Here is a 19,140-nt window from a genome sequence, read left to right on the forward strand (position 1 = left end):
GTTAGGTACGGACCTCCGGAACGAATTAAGTACTTAACCTGAGGTACCACTGTACTTGGAAGCTTCATTTTATATCTATAATACAGGTAAGTATGTTTATCCATTGGGACTGATCCTGAATTGGTGGCCGAAGCCAACAGTGCTGGAAAAATTAAGCATGTTTCAGATTATTATAACAGGCTTCTTTAGTTTTTGTTCTCTTGGTTTCTGTACTTTCAAGTGCAATTATTGATTTGTTTCAAAAATGCAGATTAATCAAATACAGCATGAAAGTACGCCAAATAACTTGCATTAGCACAAATTGAGAAATGCCATCTTCGGGAAGGGACACCATTCTGAACGCGGTTGTCAACTTCCGTGCTTCCAACAACAGATTTTTCATAACATGCAGACCATGGGTAGGCAAACTAAGGCCCGGGGACAAGATCCGACCCAATCGCCTTCCCAATCCGGCCCATGGACGGTCCGGGAATCAGCATGTTTTTACATGAGTAGAATGTGTCCTTTTATTTAAAATGCATCTCTGGGTTATTTGTGGGGCATAGGAATTCGTTCATGTTTTTTCGCAAAATATAATCCAGTCCCCCACAAGGTCTGAGGGACAGTGGACCGGCCCCCTGCTGAAAATGTTTGCTGACCCCTGATGTGGACAAAGCATCTACTAAGCATCTTAGCTGCAAAGAGGGTTCAGTCCCCCTTTGCCTCAAGAGGAGATGACCACAAGTCCCTGATGTTCCAGAACCAAAATCCCTGAAAGGAAGTACCTTAAGACATTGGGCTCAATTGACTGGGACGCAAGTTTCTCAAAGAGTCTGATTAGAGGCAGATACAAGGGGTTGTTGCTGTTGTGTAGCACCTCTAAGCAGGAGGTAACAAGAGCGTTCAGCAGGCCAGCTCCACAGGCCACCTGGCGATTCTTTTCCATCTTCATCAAGGACTGGATGTGATTGGCCACAGCGTATTGGATTTCCCATGATAGCTGAAACAACCGAGGGGAGGGAACAGAAAGAATGAATATGAAGGGCTTGCCACAGCTGCTGCCACGTTAAAGATAAAGGGTAAAGGGACCCCTGACCATTAGGTACAGTCGAGACCAACTCTGGGGTTGCGTGCTCATCTCGCTTTATTGGCCAAGGGAGCCGGCATACAGCTTCCAGGTCATGTGGCCAGCATGACTAAGCCACTTCTGGTGAACCAGAGCAGCGCACGGAAACACCTTTCCTTGTGCCGGAGTGGTACCTATTTATCTACTTGCACTTTGATGTGCTTTCGAACTGCTAGGTTGGCAGGAGCTGGGACCGAGCAACCGTTCACCCCGTTGCGGGGATTCGAACCGCCGGCCTTCTGATCGGCAAGTCCTAGGCTCTGTGGTTTAGCCCACAGCGCCACCCACGTCCCGTGCTGCCAGGTTACTAATAGCTAAAAATTGGAAAGGGGACATTGTCCCCTCAATAGAGGATTGGTTAAACAAATTATGTGAATTTACAGAGCTGGCCAAAATGACAGCGGCCTTTAGACTTCAATCGAATCAGAAACTCAAGAAGGAATGGGTCTGTTTGGAAGAATATATGACGAAACATCGTTCCAAGATAAATTTATCGATAGACATTGATTAAGTTGGTAAAGCTAAGAAAAAATTACCATAAGATTGTTCTTGGGGTTAAAGTAATTAATATATATAACAGAATGGTAAGTTTAAAAATATATCCAAAGATGTTGAGCTGTGGTGGAGTGAAGTTACAATAATAAATAAGGAAACTATTTATACACGTTTAGTATTGAAATAGATACGAAATGGAATGTATTGCTGAAAACGGGAATATACAAATGTAATATTCAATACTCTATATTTTGTATATTCTATATTTTATATTCTATTACAGTGGTACCTTGGGTTACATACGCTTCAGGTTACAGACAGTACTAACCCAGAAATAGTACCTCGGGTTAAGAACTTTGCTTCAGGATGAGAACAGAAATTGTGCGGTGGCAGCGCGACAGCAGCAGGAGGCCCCATTAGCTAAAGTGGTGCTTCAGGTTAAGAACGGACCTCCGGAATGAATTAAGTACGTAACCAGAGGTACCACTGTATATAGTAACTAAATAAACACTCAATAAAAATTTAAAAAAGAATATGAGGGGCTTGCTAATTTCTGCAAGGGAAGCCTGCACTCTCATGGGATACAGATTCTCCAAATCTGAAAGCCGGACTTTAATGAAGAAACCTCACCCCGGAATTCGGAATAAAAAATTGAAATTTGCTTGTAGTGATGGACAGGATTAATGAATGGGGTTCATATAAAGTTATTAGATTCTGTTTCAAGGCAGCTGTCAAATACCGATTATAGTTCCCTGCCTGCTGTCAGATAGTATCAAACCTTCACTGCCCTAAGTCAGGTTTCATCAAAAGCTAGCTGCTATTCCATGCCAGCTATCATATTATAGTCCTACTGGGAACTGAACGCAAATGTCTGATGCCACATATTGAATATTTGGTTAATATTTCACCATCAGAATTCGCAGAAGAAAATTTTCAGAAGTTTGGTCTCAAATTTGTTCTAGCTCCAGCAGAGAACCATGAGGACTATAAGCACAATGTATGGAGAGGGATTGTGGCCTGGGAAGAGTCCTGGGGGCCACAGAGAGAAACCTGGATGGCCATAATTGGCCCTCTACTCTCAGTTTTCCTACGCTAGCTATAGCCTATGCAGGGACACGGGTGGCAGGTGGAGCTTTGGTCTAAACCACTGAGCCTCTTGGGCTTGCTGATCAGAAGGTAAGCGGTTCGAATCCCTGCGACAGGGTGAGCTCCCGTTGTTCTGTCCCAGCTCCTGCCAACCTAGCAGTTCGAAAGCACACCAGTGCAAGTAGATAAATAGGTACCACTGTGGCGGGAAAGTAAACGGTGTTTCTGTGCACTCTGGCACTCGTCACAGTATTCTGTTGTGCCAGAATTGGTTTAGTCATGCTGGCCACATGTCCCGGAAAAGCTGTCTGTGGACAAACACTTGCTTCCTCAGCCTGAAAGCGGAGATGAGCATTGCACCCCATAGTCGAATTTGACCGGACTTAACCATCCAGGGGCCGTTTACTTTATTTATTTATTTATTTATTTATTTATTTATTTATTTATTTATTTATTTATTTATTTAACCTTTATAGGCTATGCACATCTACTTGCCTCAATTTACAGTCCGCTAAATTTCCCCCTGGAAAGCAAATCTAGCTGGGTCACAAAACATGAAGAAGGAGAGCTATCAAACTGCACGGTATCGTGGTCAATTAATCATAATTCCCTGCTATAGCTAGCTGAATACATATTATGGCTACATAAACTTGAGAGAAAAGTGGCAAAATTTATGGTAAGTCTCCTTTTATTAACTGTGCAAAGAACAAATTCCGTGTGACTTTGCAGAAATGATTTGCCTTGCTATGCGTTTTTTGGCAAACAGGGTATGCTTCAATTGTCTTTTCGTACTCTTGGGATTTTTTAAATATTGCCAAAAATCTAAAAAAGAAAAGAAAATGGTTGGGGCATGGTGGGATTTTTAATAATATAATAATGAGCTTTGTTGTTTAGTCGTTTGGTCATGTCCGACTCTTCGTGACCCCCTGGACCAGAGCACGCCAGGCACTCCTGTCTTCCACTGCCTCCCACAGTTTGGTCAAACTCATGCTTGTAGCTTCAGGAGCTGTCCTTCCAGTGAGCGCTCAGGGCTGATTTCCTTCAGAATGGATAGGTTTGATCTTCTTGCAGTCCATGGGACTCTCAAGAGTCTCCTTCAACACCAGAATTCAAAAGCATCAATTCTTCGGCAATCAGCCTTCTTTATGGTCCAGCTCTCACTTCCATACATCACTACTTTGAAAACCATAGTATGACCATAATGAGCTATTATTGCTCTATCTTTGGCCTCTTCCCAGTCCTGAGTAGAGCCAATGGTACCATGCTGCAGCAGAAGTCAACGATATATGGCTTCTTATCGCCAGCCTGACAATTCTTCTGATTGGGTCTGTACAGCTAGGGTGGCCCTAGGCCACAAGTACATGGCTGATGAGCTGGGTTTGGATGAGTTAATGACTAGTTCAGGCCAGTCCTAGAGAAACAGACCAAAATTGCTCAAAGCCCAAATGGGCTCTTCTCCATCTCTAAGAGTTTTTTCACAAGAACTCTTAAGGGACCATATTCTCCAATTCTCCAAGAACCGAGAGAGCATCTTCATCTAGATATTTTAAAGTAGCTTCTAATGCTTTTTGTGCTTTAAATATTGCACTTCCTAATAATTATTTCAGTGGAAAAAAGCAAGGTCAAGAAAAGAAAAGAAAACCTATGTTGATCTTGGCTAAGTAAACAAGTAATCTCCCAAATAAATTCAATATGGCCATAATGGAGTACAAGGAATTGATTGCTCTCATTATGACAGCAGTCCTGCCAATAACAAGATTGCCTTGTTTTGAATAAAATGTGCTGTTTTCAGGGATGCTCATTCCAGTAAAAAGGGGGTTTTAGTGAAAAAAAATTAATGGTGGCAGGAAACTAGTCTCTGTTTCCCCAGCTTATAGATTGATTTTCCTACAAATCACTCCCACAATTCGTCAGGGATACAGGAGGTGCAATTAGAAATCAGCCGACGAGCTCACAACTTCACATGAGGGTAAAGTCTAAGGGCAACAGTGTCACTCAGCAACATGCCATATACTTTTAAGTAGTTTTCGTCTCCTCCTTTCCAGTGCAATTCACAACTTTATAGCATTGGGAACCGTACCTGTGTTTCTCTACGTTGCAGATCCTATGAACGAATTGCTCTTGTTTATTCCCATTTTTTATTCCCATTGCATTCAGATTCATACATTTGAAAGCATTTGGGGATTATTAAGCATGATATAAATATTCTAAATTAGTAATGTTTGCTTTTGTACTTGTGCTTTCAGTTTGGAATGCTTAAGGAATTTGATCTGTGTGAATTCCGGGATGAAATCATCAGATCTCAGATACGGAGAGAATAATAGGTTAGTAAGGTCTCAGTTACCCATAATGCCCTAAAATTTCACACTTCCCAAATGCCCTAAAATTCTACAAAGATTCAGGGGGACATAAGGAGATTTGGCATAAAAAGGGAGAAATAAAGTAGAGACAGTACTGGGCTGGGCAACACCCTGATAGAAATACAAATTGCCCCCTCCCTTGTCAGCAGATGGATCATTTGATGGGTAAAGAGATCATTTGATGGGTAAACCTTCCTAGAATAAAGGTTCCCTTTAGCCTTTCTGGGATGCGGGTAGCGCTGTGGGTTAAACCACAGAGCCTAGGACTTGCCGATCAGAAGGTCGGCGGTTCGAATCCCTGCAATGGGGTGAGTACCCGTTGCTCGGTCCCTACTCCTGCCAACCTAGCAGTTTGAAAGCACGTCAAAGTGCAAGTAGATAAATAGGTACCGCTCTGGCGGGAAGGTAAACGGTGTTTCCGTGTGCTGCTCTGGTTCTCTAGAAGTGGCTTAGTCATGTTGGTCACAAGACCCGGAAGATGTACGCCGGCTCCCTCGGCCAATAAAGCAAGATGAGCGCCGCAACCCCAGAGTCAGCCACGACTGGACCTAATGGTCAGGGGTCCCTTTACCTTTACCCTTTCTGGAAGTTGGCCTTCAATGGATGCCTCCCCATCTTTCAGAGCTGAGTACTAGGGAAAAGAAAGGCTGCAGCAATTCCATTTGTTTTCCCAAAGTGGGGCTTCTAGGCCCCGCTCGAAAGAGGCTGGAAGGAATCCTTTAATCTGAAAGCAATGCAACATTTGCTTTTGATCTTATGGGGCCTTGTAATCTAAGGAACCAACGAGCCAACCAATGACTATGAAGGCAGGGCTTACTTCTGGGTGAGCCTCATTGTAGAGCTTGCAAAGCAGTTTCACCATGACACAAAGAGCCCCAGGACACACAATTGCCCCGTCCTCAGCATCTAACCTGAAGAGAAAAGACATGGAGAGAGTTAACGTAACTCTAGAGGCATGGGCAGATAGATATCAGTGTGTAATAAAAGACAACAGTTTAGAACATAAGGATATCCTTGCTGGGTCAAATAGAAGTCCACCTACTCCAGCATTTTTCTATAGCCAGTCTAGAAGTTCACAAGCAGAGCAGGAACATGAACATAATACACTGCTTCATATTCCCTGGTACTAAGACAAATGTAAGATCCATTTAGCTACTATAGTTTTCAGTTTGCTGGACAGCTCAGTAGTTGATACTGCAATCAGAGATACACAATGATCCTACCTATGCTTACCAAACATGCATGGAACTGAGCTGCAAGTCAATTCCAAATTTGCACTTAATCCGAATTTTGCAGTGCAGTTCTCCAACAAACCAACGTTTAGAAAAATGCATATAATAGATTAAAATGTGCATAAAAATGAACATACCAGTGAAAACAACATGCAAACATGTGTTATATCAGCAGAAACCGCTTGAGAAAATTGCCGTTAACAGATCCTTCCACAATATAAACGATGGAATCAGTCCACTTCCATTCTGTGACAATGTGTTCACCCATAAATTCATTTTGCTCCATTTCCACATTAATCTTCAATGTTTTGATCCACACACATGCACACCACATTTAAATAAGTATCTAAATATGTATTTATAAACGTGTTTTTCTCTCAAAATATGTGCTTTTATATTCCCTCAGAATATGAGCAGAGAAGTAGACAATTTGGAAACTACAAAAACCTATGGACAATCAACACATTAGTCCATGAGATGTGGATCAGGTCCATTCACATCCAAAATCACACAGATCAAATTCCTCAAGCATCTGTAATCCACAATCACATCTCTTAGGGTCAAATATCACCTGGACAAAACATACGGGACACACACAAACTAATTTCAGAAGTTGGTAGATTTGTAGCTTAAATGGCAAATGCCCAACCCTTACAGGAGGGCATAAAATGCACTAGGTGGCAGAACAAAATCGAAAACATCTCACAATTAAAAACACACACACAAACCAACCACCTGAGACGGAAGGAAAGGACAGCTGGAGGGAAAGGCGGGAGAAAAGCAAAAAGTAAAAGCTATACATCAGTGCAGCAACAGGGAATAAGTCAAATAGGAAATTAAGAAGAAAAGGTTGTACTGACAATATAATTTCTTATAGTGGGATAAACAGATGAGTAGACAACTGTTTGTTAAAAGTTGTTTGAACCTACTGCAAAATAGTAGAGGAAACCAGGGAAAGAAAACATATAAAGCATGAAGAAAGCAGAACTGAAAACAGAGGTAAGATGCTGAGAAACAGGAAGACTAGTGAATAAAATGTTGCAGTTGTCCATGCAGGACAGAACATAGGTCTGAATAAGAGATTTAACAGAGCCAGCAGATTTAAAGGGACATTTTTTTCCCCTAATGTTGCAGAAAGAGAACTGACGGAAGAGCAGAAATATGAGTCGAAAGGGAATGAGAAACAAAGGTAATTCCCAATCTCTTAACTTGTTGAGAGGCAAAAGTAAAGCTTTAAGGTGAAACATAATAAATCTTGCAAGAAGATCAAACCTATCCATTCTTGCAAGAAGATCAAACCTCTCCGTTCTTAAGGAAATCAGCCCTGAGTGCTCACTGGAAGGACAGATCCTGAAACTGAGGCTCCAATACTTTGGCCACCTCATGAGAAGAGAAGACTCCCTGGAAAAGACCCTGATGTTGGGAAAGATGGAGGCCACAAGGAGAAGGGGACGACAGAGGACGATATGGTTGGACAGTGTTCTCGAAGCTACTAGCATGAGTTTGACCAAACTGCGGGAGGCAGTGGAAGATAGGAGTGCCTGGCGTGCTCTGGTCCATGGGGTCACGAAGAGTCGGACACAACCAAATGACTAAACAACAACAACATAATAAATCTGTCTTCTGCATATTGAACTGGATATAATAATCTACAAACCATACAGAAATAGCTAATAATTGGTAATTTTAAGGAGAATGGAAGGCTGGCGCTGGATGACAAGGGAAGTAATAGTGCCACTGTTTTCTGCTCTGGTCAGACCTCACCTGCAGTACTATGTCCAGTTCTGGGCACCACAGTTCAAGAAGGACACTGACAAACTGGAACGTGTCCAGAGGAGGGCAACCAAAATGGTCAAAGGCCTGGAAACGATGCCCTATGAGGAACGTCTAAGGGAGTTGGGCATGTTTAGCCTGGAGAAGAGGAGGTTAAGGGGTGATATGATAGCCATGTTCAAATATATAAAAGGATGTCGCATAGAGAAAGGTTGTTTTCTGCTGCTCCAGAGAAGCAGACACGGAGCAATGGATCCAAACTACAAGAAAGAAGATTCCACCTAAACATTAGGAAGAACTTCCTGACAGTAAGAGCTGTTTGACAGTAGAATTTGCTGCCAAGGAGTGTGGTGGAGTCTCCTTCTTTGGAGGTCTTTAAGCAGAGGCTTGACAACCATATGTCAGGAGTGCTCTGATGGTGTTTCCTGCTTGGCAGGCGGTTGGACTCGATGGCCCTTGTGGTCTCTTCCAACTCTATGATTCTATGATTCTATGACATTGGTGATGTTGCAAGCCCAAAGAAATCAGTTTACCAAAAGAAAGTGTGATGATACAGGTAGCGGGGGGGGGGGGGAGCATTAGCCATAGGCGATGGAAGTTGTCGTTCAGCAATATGTGGAGGGCCAGAGGTTCCCCACACTTCCATACATGTGAAGTGAATTAACAATACATATGAGGGAGACACACACACACACAATAGCCAAAATATTTATAATAGCAAACACTGAATGTGTTGGCAATACAAAATTCCTCCATGAAGCTAAATCTCAGCTGAGAACGTTGTTGAGACGTTGAGCAAATCTCTGGGTTATGTCTCATTTTATAACTTCATGAAAACCAACTCAGAAATGAGGAATTTATCATATTAGGCAGCTGAACAGAATCCTCTGGACTCCCATGTATTTATTCTGAAATCTGTGGATTGATATAAATCATCCACAGCAACTTAACCAGAAGAACTTCCCAAATGGCGGCCATTGTTCCCTAGAAGCAGGGCCGGATTTAGGTTTGATGAGGCCCTAAGCTGCTTTATAGGTCCAGCTGTCCTTTGTCAACAACAAATTGTCACTGTTTTTTGTGTTGAATATATGCTATATGGTAATTTATGGACCTAATAGGTATCTAAAGCCATTTGCACATGCAGAATGCAGGCACCCTATATAGAGAAATGAGCAAACCAGTGATATTTTAGGGAGCAGGCTAGCAGGCAGGGCCCATGACTTACGTCATAGGTGCCTACACAACACAAAACACTGTTGCTGTATGTAGGTTTTATTTCACTTGTTTTTTATCTTATATTTTGGAAATGTACATCCAGGTTTTTCCCCCTTTAAATTTTTTGGGGGCCCCCAAGAGAGTGGGGTCCTAAGCTATAGCTTGTTTAGCTTATACATAAATCCGGCACTGCCTAGAAGCTTTGACACTGGCTAATTGGGGGATTAAAAAAAAGGGACGCGGGTGGCGCTGTGGTCTAAACGACAGAGCCTAGGGCTTGCCAATCGAAGGTTGGCAGTTCAAATCCCCGCAACTGGGTGAACTCCCGTTGCTCAGTCCCTGCTCCTGCCAACCTAGCAGTTGGAAAGCACGCCAAAGTAGATAAATAGGTACCACTCCAGTGGGAAGGTAAACGGTGTTTCCGTGCGCTGCTCCGGTTCGCCAAAAGCAGCTTAGTCATGCTGGCCACATGACCCGGAAGCTGTACACTGGCTCCCTCTGCCAATAAAGCGAGATGAGCGCTACAACCCCAGAGTCGGCCACAACTGGACCTAACGGTCAGGGGCCCCTTTACCTTTTAATTGGGGGACAAGTCTTTCATGGGTAATACGACCGTGTGTTGACATGATGGAGGGCAAGCTCAGTTCAGAAAACAGTTGCCCTGCCTCTATAAGTAGCCACCAACCACCGGCACAGCCCACTGTTCATGAAAAACTGGAGCTCGTTTTACCACTTTGAAAAGCATTTAATGAAGTGCTTCCCTTTTCCAGAGCCCTGAACACACATACACACTCCACACAGCACAAGGGGAGAGGGGCTGCAGCACATTCTTAGAGTACATATTTTGCATTCAGAAATGCAATGTAGAAGGTGAAAGGTTTGCACGACCTGAAGAGAAACCAGAGTGTAAAAAAGCAGATGGTAAAATGTTGAATATGTGGTGGAGTTGTGTGAAAATAAGAGAATTCTGGGATACAATATACAACGAACTTTTTTAAAAATCTGTAAATGTTCATTTTAAAAAACAACAACAAAACAAAACCCTTCCTATTAGGCATTATGGCCACTGAAATACAATAAAAAAGTAATAATTAAAAAATCAGAAGAATTTTCATGTATGCAACAACAGCGGCTAGAATTTTAATAGCAAAAAATTGGAAAGGAAAGGTGATACCAACCAAGTTAGACTGGCAGTTAAAGATAGAATATATAGAATAAACCAAAATGACGGGAAGACTAAGAGACAACTCAAAACAGAGACTAGATAAAGAATGGAATGTCTTTAGAGAGTATAAAAAACAGCACTGTAAAAAGCGAAATGCTTTGACAGGTCTGGACTGAATCTTGCAAGACATTAGAGGAATAAATAAAAAAGTAATTCTAAACATCTAGAAAAATTAAAATGGTGAAGTGGTAAATGAAGTTCAGATAACACAAGGGGATGAATGGAAGTCAAGAGAACATCTGATATTTTTGTTTGTTATGACTGTATTGTTTTGTTTGTTGTGTTGTGTTTTTGTTTGTTTTGTTTTTGTAAAATGTATTGTATGTATAGTTCTAATAAAGTTTAATAAAGCAGAAATGCAAAGTAGATCTTTATTTTTCTGTTGCAAGGAAGTTTCCCACCCCCTTTGCAAGGAGGTGAGGACCCAGAATAAGGATGCACAAGAATGTTTAAAATACTTTAGAGATTGCCCAATCTCGTAGCCAAAGACACCCTCTGCCCCCAAAAAAGCATCATACGTAGTTCACAGAAAGAGGCGGTCTACAACAGAAATTTGAGAGCGTGGTTTGTCTGCTGTCTGACAAGATACCTGATATTTACTTGATTGCACTACCTGGTAAGTCTGGCCATTCTTTTGAAATGGTAAATACTTTATTTTATATTCATACACAAAATATGCCCTTAAGACAGGATCTGAAGAATTTGCATTGGGAAAGGCTTTTCCAAGATATTTCCTTCTGCAGAGGAAATATTTGAGGTAATTAAGAGTCAAGATGGCTTCAGGATTGATCTCCTATACTTTTTCAGACATGTGGTTTATATACTCATGTGTGTAGATGGCAAAACTGACTGGAAAACTCAGAAACCAACAGGACAAAAACTCATAAAAGAATGGGGGGAAATTGTAAGTTATTTAGGAGACCATTGTAAGCAGATGGAAACAAAGGAAGGATTTTGATGTCACTTCTAGTGTAAAAATTACGATAGATAATATGGTTTGATATAAAAATTGGAGTATGGGTGAATATGCAGTAGTAGATGTTTAAAATGAGACCCCATAGAGGAGATTAGGGGGGGGGGCAAGTCTTGAAATTCAGAGAATCTCTTTATAAAAATATACAGTCAAACCTCGGTTCTCAGATGGCTCCGTTTTCGAACATTTCGGCTCCCGAATGCCAAAAATGCAGAAGTGAATGCTCTGGTTTTCTAATGTTTTTCAGAACCCGAAAGCCCGACACGGCTTCCGTTTGAGTGCAAGAAGCTCTTGCAACCAATCAGAAGCCACGCCTCGGTTGTCAAACATTTCAAATGTCGAACAATCTTCCGGAACCGATTGTGTTCGACAACCAGGGTTTGACTGCACTTTTTTATTCTCTGTTCATTTGTATTTTGTATTTGTTAAACCAGTAAAAACAAAACTCTCTCTCTCTCTCTCTCTCTCTCTCTCTCTCACACACACACACACACACACACACACGTGTGTTTACCTTGTGGACTTCTGAACATTTATTTTATATTTTATATTATTTTATATTTTACAGTGGTAACTCGGGTTAAGAACTTAATTCGTTCTGGAGGTCTGTTCTTAACCTGAAAAACTGTTCTCTACCTGAAGTACCACTTTAGCTAATGGGGCCTCCTGCTGCTGCCGCGCCACCGGAGCACGATTTCTGTTCTCATCCTGAAGCAAAGTTCTTAACCCAAGGTAATATTTCTGGGTTAGCGGAGTCTGTAACCTAAAGCGTATGTAACCTGAAGCATATGTAACCTAAGGTACCACTGTATATTTTATATTATTTTATTTTATTTTTTTATATATTTTTATATATTTTTATATATTTTTATATATTTTTATATATTTTTATATATTTTTATATATTTTTATATATTTTTATATATTTTTATATATTTTATATTTTATATTTTGAATTCTTATACATAATAGAAAGACCCCTGCCTGGATCTTGAAACAGCTCCACTGCTGTCCAGTCAAAGCAAAATGCAACACATTGCCAAGCTACATCAATCTTTCTTCACGATGTTCAGGCAGTTTCAAAAAATGGCAGCCGGGAAACCAAGCTCTCAACTCTCCTAAACAGTCCTGTGGCCGAAACAAGTGATATGTCACAGGGAGACGAAAGAGCGTTCATCCTGCTCCCTCTACAAATGTTTGAGAGTTTGCACTTGTCAATTAACAAATCATTTTTTAAAAGCAAGCAGTCCCCAATTTTTGGAAACACATGGATGGTGGCAAAATGCCATCCATTTCAAAGATGCTCCATGACAAATGAAACTGTGCTTCACAAAGGTCGAGCCCTAGATACTGAATACTAGTAATTAAACTGTCCGCAAACGCTTTTTCACTGTGTGAACATCAGTTTACAAAGCAGCTACTAGAGTAGTACAGAACACACATACTGCCCTCCAGTGCCACAGGAATCTTACTTCACTCTCAGCCAGCGGTATAAAAATTAGGCTGCCAAGCTGCAATCTTCTGTGCGTGTCTGATTTTAAAGCACAAAATAGGCACAGGGGCAGGAATGCTGAACCTTCCTTCAACCCGTCACTTCACACCAAGAAAGGTCCAACTTCCAATCACTGTCCTCCAAGCTGGACTCTGAACCAAGTTAGAGGCAGTTTTGTTCCTGTCATGTTATATGGCGTTTGAGCTTTTATCCTGTGTCAACATGCACAGAAGCAGGCTGCCAGTTAATTACTGCACACGAAGATGGACAAATCGGTCGCTGTCAGTTTCCCTCAGATTCTTCCTTTTCCAATCTTAAATTCAGTTTGCCCCAGTCCTTGTGAAAATCCACCAGCATTTCCACTCACAGTTCTCCTGACATGCAAGGTTTTTGTATGCAATTTCCCACAATATACACATTTTCAAGCAATTTCCCCTATTATATTTTGTGTTTTTTTCCACAAACATAAACATTTTTATGCACACTTTTCCCTTTTAAACAAAAACAAACACCTTTTAGTACACATTATTTGGCTGAAGAGCTTTGTTATGAAACCCAGAGAAGTGCAAACCACGAAGGATCCATGTATTTCAATTCACATATTGTTTCAGGTGTGGAAGCTGGATAAAATGTCTCCCCCTTCACTTACTGTATGAAAAGAATGCTGTAAAAATATACTGTATTTCTTGCCCTATAAGACTCACTTTTTCCCTCCTAAAAAGTAAGGGGAAATGTGTGAGCGTCTTGTGGAGCGAATGCAGGCTGCGCAGCTATCTCAGAAGCCAGAACAGCAAGAGGGATTGCTGCTTTCACTGCACAGCGATCCCTCTTGCTGTTCTGGCTTCTGAGATTCAGAATAATATTTTTCTTCTTTTTCCTCCTCCAAAAACTAGGTGCGTCTTGTGGTCTGGTGTGTCTTATAGAGTGAAAAATATGGTAATAACAGAAGCATCTTTAGAGATTTTTAGTAGTCAAAAACTTACCTGTCTTTGAATTCTGGCTGTAGGTCTACAGTTGCTCTATTTTCACCTGAATGCTCAAAGTTGTCTTCAATTTCTTCTGGTTTATTTTCTTTCACATCTTGAGGGACTTGATCTACACCTAGTTTCATGTCCACCAAGTAGCTCTTGAGTTCGAAGGGGTTCCTCTTGGCCATGTTGTCAAGGAAACTGAGTATAATTATGCAGCTTTTAAGCCAGGTGGGGAAGAACTCGGGTGAGGAAACAGCTGCACTTGAAAATTCAGCAAATGAGCGTGTTGCGTGGAGCTGTACTGGAATCTGTCCCCACTTCAGTCCTGAGAAGCAGCCTAGCGAGCCAAGGTCCTCCGCCATCTTGTCAAAGAGCCCGTTCTTTTGGAAAAAATCACCGTTGACAGCGTCCGAATAGATAGCAGCCGCTATTGCTTGGAGTATATGCAATACGAGCTCCATTATGTGGCTAGGACCAAACGGGGCCCACAACCTTGAGGGCGGATCCTGCAACGCGCCTTCCATGTCAGCCAGCAGAGAGAGCAGCCCATTAAAACCACTGCTGGTTCTGAAGGCTGAACGGCCCTTGGGATTATCCAGTGTCCTCAGGAGAGACTTTGGAATTGGAGAGTGAGAAAGGAAGAAAGTACTTAGTCATCACTTCATTTGCTCTGTAAACTTTAAATACTGAATATTAAAATACTTCATTGACACTTGTACAACTTGTATACAGTGAGATTACACGAGCACCCCCCACTCAGCTCTCTTAGTCTTAATTCCCCTTGTTTACTGACGCACACCCACCAAACCTGAAAGTCAGTTGTCCTGTTGTTATCTTTTCATTCAGCAGCCTGACAGCCCACGGATAGAAGCTGTTCTTTACCCTGTTGGCGCGACTAATCATGCTTCTATATCTTCTGCCTGAGGGCAGGAGATCAAGAAAGTGCCGGCCAGGGTGTGAATCATCCCTGAGAATTTTCCTCACTCTCCTGAGGCAACGTTCTTCCGCTATTTCATCCAGCGGATTCACGGCACAGCCCATAATATCTTGTGCTGTATTCACCACCCTCTGTAGGCACTTTCTATCAGATGATGTCAAACCAGCGTACCACACTGTGATGCAGTATGAAAGGACACTTTCTATTGTGGACCGGTAGAAGGAGATCATCAAATGTTGATGGACATCGTTCTTTCGCAATACTCTGAGGAGATGGAGTCTCTGTTGGGCTTTCGTAACCACCTGGTTGTATTTATTTTCCAAGTAAGGTCTTCACTGAGGTAAACTCCTAGGAATTTAAAGGAGTGATTTGGGCCTAGGGCTCTGTGTAGTAGGTTGTAAACCTTCGGGGTGTACCCAAATGCAAATGGGGCTCCCTCGACTGACAACAACATGCCGTCCAACATTTCTCTGATGAAAATAGGGACGTCCTGTTCCATAATAATAGTAATTTTATTATTTGTACCCCACCCATCTGACTGGGTTGCCTCAGCCACTCTGGGCAGCTTCCAACATATATGAAAATATATTAAAACATTAAACTTTTTTTAAAAAAAATCCCACTACAGGGCTGCCTTCAGATGTCTTCTAAAGGTTGTAAAGTTACTTATGTCCTTAGCTTGTGGGTCACATAACTCCATGCCCTCCAACATTTCTCTGGTGGAAATAGGGACATCCTAAGGAAAAGCGGGACATTCTGGGATCAAATCAGAAACTGGGAGGGCTTCAGTAAATCCAGGACTGTCCCTGGAGGACTGTCTGCTCAGGGCCTGAAGGGCCCAGCCTTAGCCTCCTTCCACCTGCATGGGGTGGAGCTTGACAGGCTACACAAGGACTGCGGCGGCTGCTTAGCACCAAGAGCTCCTCTTTTAAATTGTTTTTAATTTTTATCTGTGTTGTTTTAAATGAGACCATCTTGGCTGTGAGCCCTGGAAGACCTGCACCCTGCCTTACTGGCCCTTTCCCATCTAGCCTGGGAGAGTGGAGTGCTGACTGACTCCTGCTACGAAAACTGAGGATGCTGAACAGATTCTTGAGCTGGAGTATTATTTACAGGGGGTTGAGAGAGCTGTTGCCGTTATTGCTATTAGTGTTGTATCTTTAGTTTTAGATCTTATGATTTCTGTGGAAGTTGTTTCCATAAGGTTGTGTACTTTTGATGCATTTTATTTATTGTTTATGTCTTCTGTTATGTTTGTAATTATGTAAATCTTGTCATGTTGTAAGCCACCTTCAGCACAGTTTCAACTATGGAAAGGCGGCATACAAATAAATGATGATGATTGAAAATAGGGACACTTTGAGGATCTGCAACAAACCTCAACACATAGGTTTTAGCCTTGGCTCGGTGGAATTTGCTCTGTGGAAGGCGTGTTTCTGTGTGTTGGACTCCCACCCTACAATCTGAACTGGCATATCCCAGACAGAGGTTTGCCAGCTCTATAAGAAGTAAACCTTTGAGACAATGGCTTTACGATGTCAACCTGCACACACAAAAAATGCCAGGCCCATCATGTCTCTGGTTGAGGCAACAGATATTTCAGAGGTAGGGCTTAGAAACTCGAACTGTCCAGAATAAGGCGCTTGTAACTAAGCTTTAACTGAGCAGTGATCCCCTTCATGGATCACTGCCTTGCCGTGGTGAAGGGGCTTGAAGAACTCAGAGAAGCTATGAGCTATGCCGTGCAGGGCCACCCAAGATGGACAGGTCATAGTGGAGAGTTTTGACCAAACGTGATCCACCTGGAGCAGGAACCGGCAAACCACTCCAGTATCCCTGCCAAGAAAACTCTATGGACAAAGACAACAGGCCTGTAAAAGTTATGATGCTGGAAGATGAGCCCCTCAGGTCGGAAGGCGTCCAACATGCTACTGAGGAAGAGCGGAGGACAAGTACAAGTAGATTCAGAGCTGATGAAGTGGCTGGGCCAAAGCCGAAAGGACGCTCAGTTGCGGATATGCCTGGAAGCGAAAGGAAAGTCCAATGCTGTAAAGAAAAATATTGCATAGGAACCTGGAATGTAAGAACCATGAACCTTGGTAAGTTGGATGTGGTCAAAAATGACATGGCAAGAATAAATATTGACATCCTGGGCATCAGTGAACTAAAATGGATGGGAATGGGAGAATTCAGTTCAGATGACCATCACATCTACTACTGTGGGCAAGAATCCCGTAAAAGAAATGGAGTGGCCCTCATAGTCAACAAAAGAGTGGCAAAAGCTGTACTGGGATGCAATCTCAGAAATGATAGAATGATCTCGATACAAATCCAAGGCAGACCTTTCAACATCACAGTAATCCAAGTTTATGCACCAACCACTGGTGCTGAAGAAACTGAAATTGACCAGTTCTATGAAGACTTACACCTTATAGAAATAACACCAAAGAAGGATGTTCTTCTCATTATAGGGGATTGGAATGCTAAAGTAGGGAGTCAAGAGATAAAAGGAACAACTGGCAAGTTTGGCCTTGGAGTTCAAAACGAAGCAGGGCAAAGGCTAATAGAGTTCTGCCAAGAGAACAAGCTGGTCATCACAAACACTCTTTTCCAACAACACAAGAGATGACTCTACACATGGACATCACCAGATGGGCAGCATCGAAATCAGATTGATTATATTCTCTGCAGCCAAAGATGGAGAAGCTCTATACAGTCAGCAAAAACAAGACCTGGAGCTGACTGTGGCTCAGATCATCAGCTTCTTATAGCAAAATTCAAGCTTAAACTGAAGAAAGTAGAAAAAATGACTGGGCCGGTAAGATACAATCTAAGTCAAATCCCTTATGAATACACAGTGGAAGTGAGGAACAGGTTTAAGGATTTAGATTTGGTGGACAGAGTGCCTGAAGAACTATGGATGGATCGCTTCTCGGCCTTTTGGCTAAGATCAAGTGAAGAACTATGGATGGAGGCTCGTAACATTATACAGGAGGCAGCAACTAAAACCATCCCAATGAAAAGGAAATGCAAGAAAGCAAAGTGGCTGTCCAACGAGGCCTTACAAATAGCGGAAGAGAGAAGGCAAGCAAAATGTGAGGGAGATAGTGAAAGATACAGGAAATAGAATGTAGATTTCAAAAAAATAGCAAGGAGAGACAAGAAGGCCTTCTTAAACGAGCAATACAAAGAAATATAGGAAAACAATAGAATGGGGGAAACCAGAGATCTGTTTCAAGAAAATTGGAGATATGAAAGGAACATTTCGTACAAAGATTTTCATAATAAAAGACAAAAGTGGAAAGGACCTAACAGAAGCAGAAGACATCAAGAAGAGATGGCAAGAATACAGAGAGGAACTATACCAGAAAGATATGGATGTCTCGTACACCCCAGGTAGTGTGGTTGCTGACCTTGAGCCAGACATCCTGGAGAGTGAAGTCAAATGGGCCTTAGAAAGCACTGCAAATAACAAGGCCAGTGGAAGTGATGATATTCCAGCTGAACTATTTAAAATTTTAAAAGATGATGCTGTTAAGGTGCTACACTCAATATGCCAGCAATTTTGGAAAACTCAGCAGTGGCCAGAGGATAGGAGAAGAATAGTCTACATCCCAATCCCAAAGAAGGGCAGTGCCAAAGAATGCTCCAACTACCGCACAATTGCACTCATTTCACACGCTAGCAAGGTTATGCTTAAAATTCTACAAGGAAGGCTCAAGCAGTATGTGGACCCAGAACTCTCAGAAGTGCAAGCTGGATTTAGAAGAGGCAGAGGAACCAGAGACCAAATTGCAAACATGTGCTGGATTATGGAGAAAGCTAGAGAGTTCCAGAAAGACATCTACTTCTGCTTCATTGACTATGCAAAAGCCTTTGACTGTGTCAACCACAGCAAACTATGGCAAGTTCTTAAAGAAATGGGAGTGCCTGATCACCTCATCTGTCTGCTGAGAAATCTCTATGTGGGACAAGAAGCTACAGTTAGAACTGGATATGGAACAACTGATTGGTTCAAAATTGGGAAAGGAGTATGGCAAGGCTGTATATTGTCCCCCTGCTTATTTAACTTATATGCAGAATTCATCATGCGAAAGGCTGGGCTGGATGAATCCCAAGCTGGAATTAAGATTGCCGGAAAAAATATCAACAACCTCAGATATGCAGATGACACAACATTGATGGCAGAAAGTGAGGAGGAATTAAAGAACCTTTTAATGAGGGTGAAAGAGGAGAGTGCAAAATATGGTCTGAAGCTCAACATCAAAAAAATGAA

At 42.0% G+C, this 19,140-nt stretch overlaps 1 protein-coding gene across 1 annotated transcript in view; it reads right to left on the minus strand.

Moving 5' to 3' along the window:
• Window positions 1–19,140, minus strand: part of WDFY4 (WDFY family member 4) — a 194,022-nt gene that overhangs the window by 145,182 nt on the left and 29,700 nt on the right. Inside the window, exons 12-14 of the mRNA XM_081911650.1 lie at window positions 13,940–14,541; window positions 5,864–5,957; window positions 765–979 (exon numbers count right to left, since the gene is read on the minus strand). Of these exons, the coding sequence (XP_081767776.1) occupies window positions 765–979; window positions 5,864–5,957; window positions 13,940–14,541 (911 nt within the window). The remainder of the gene's footprint in view (window positions 1–764; window positions 980–5,863; window positions 5,958–13,939; window positions 14,542–19,140) is intronic.

Source organism: Podarcis melisellensis (genome assembly GCF_964234715.1).
Source record: "Podarcis melisellensis genome assembly, chromosome: 5".
Lineage (NCBI taxonomy): Eukaryota > Metazoa > Chordata > Lepidosauria > Squamata > Lacertidae > Podarcis > Podarcis melisellensis.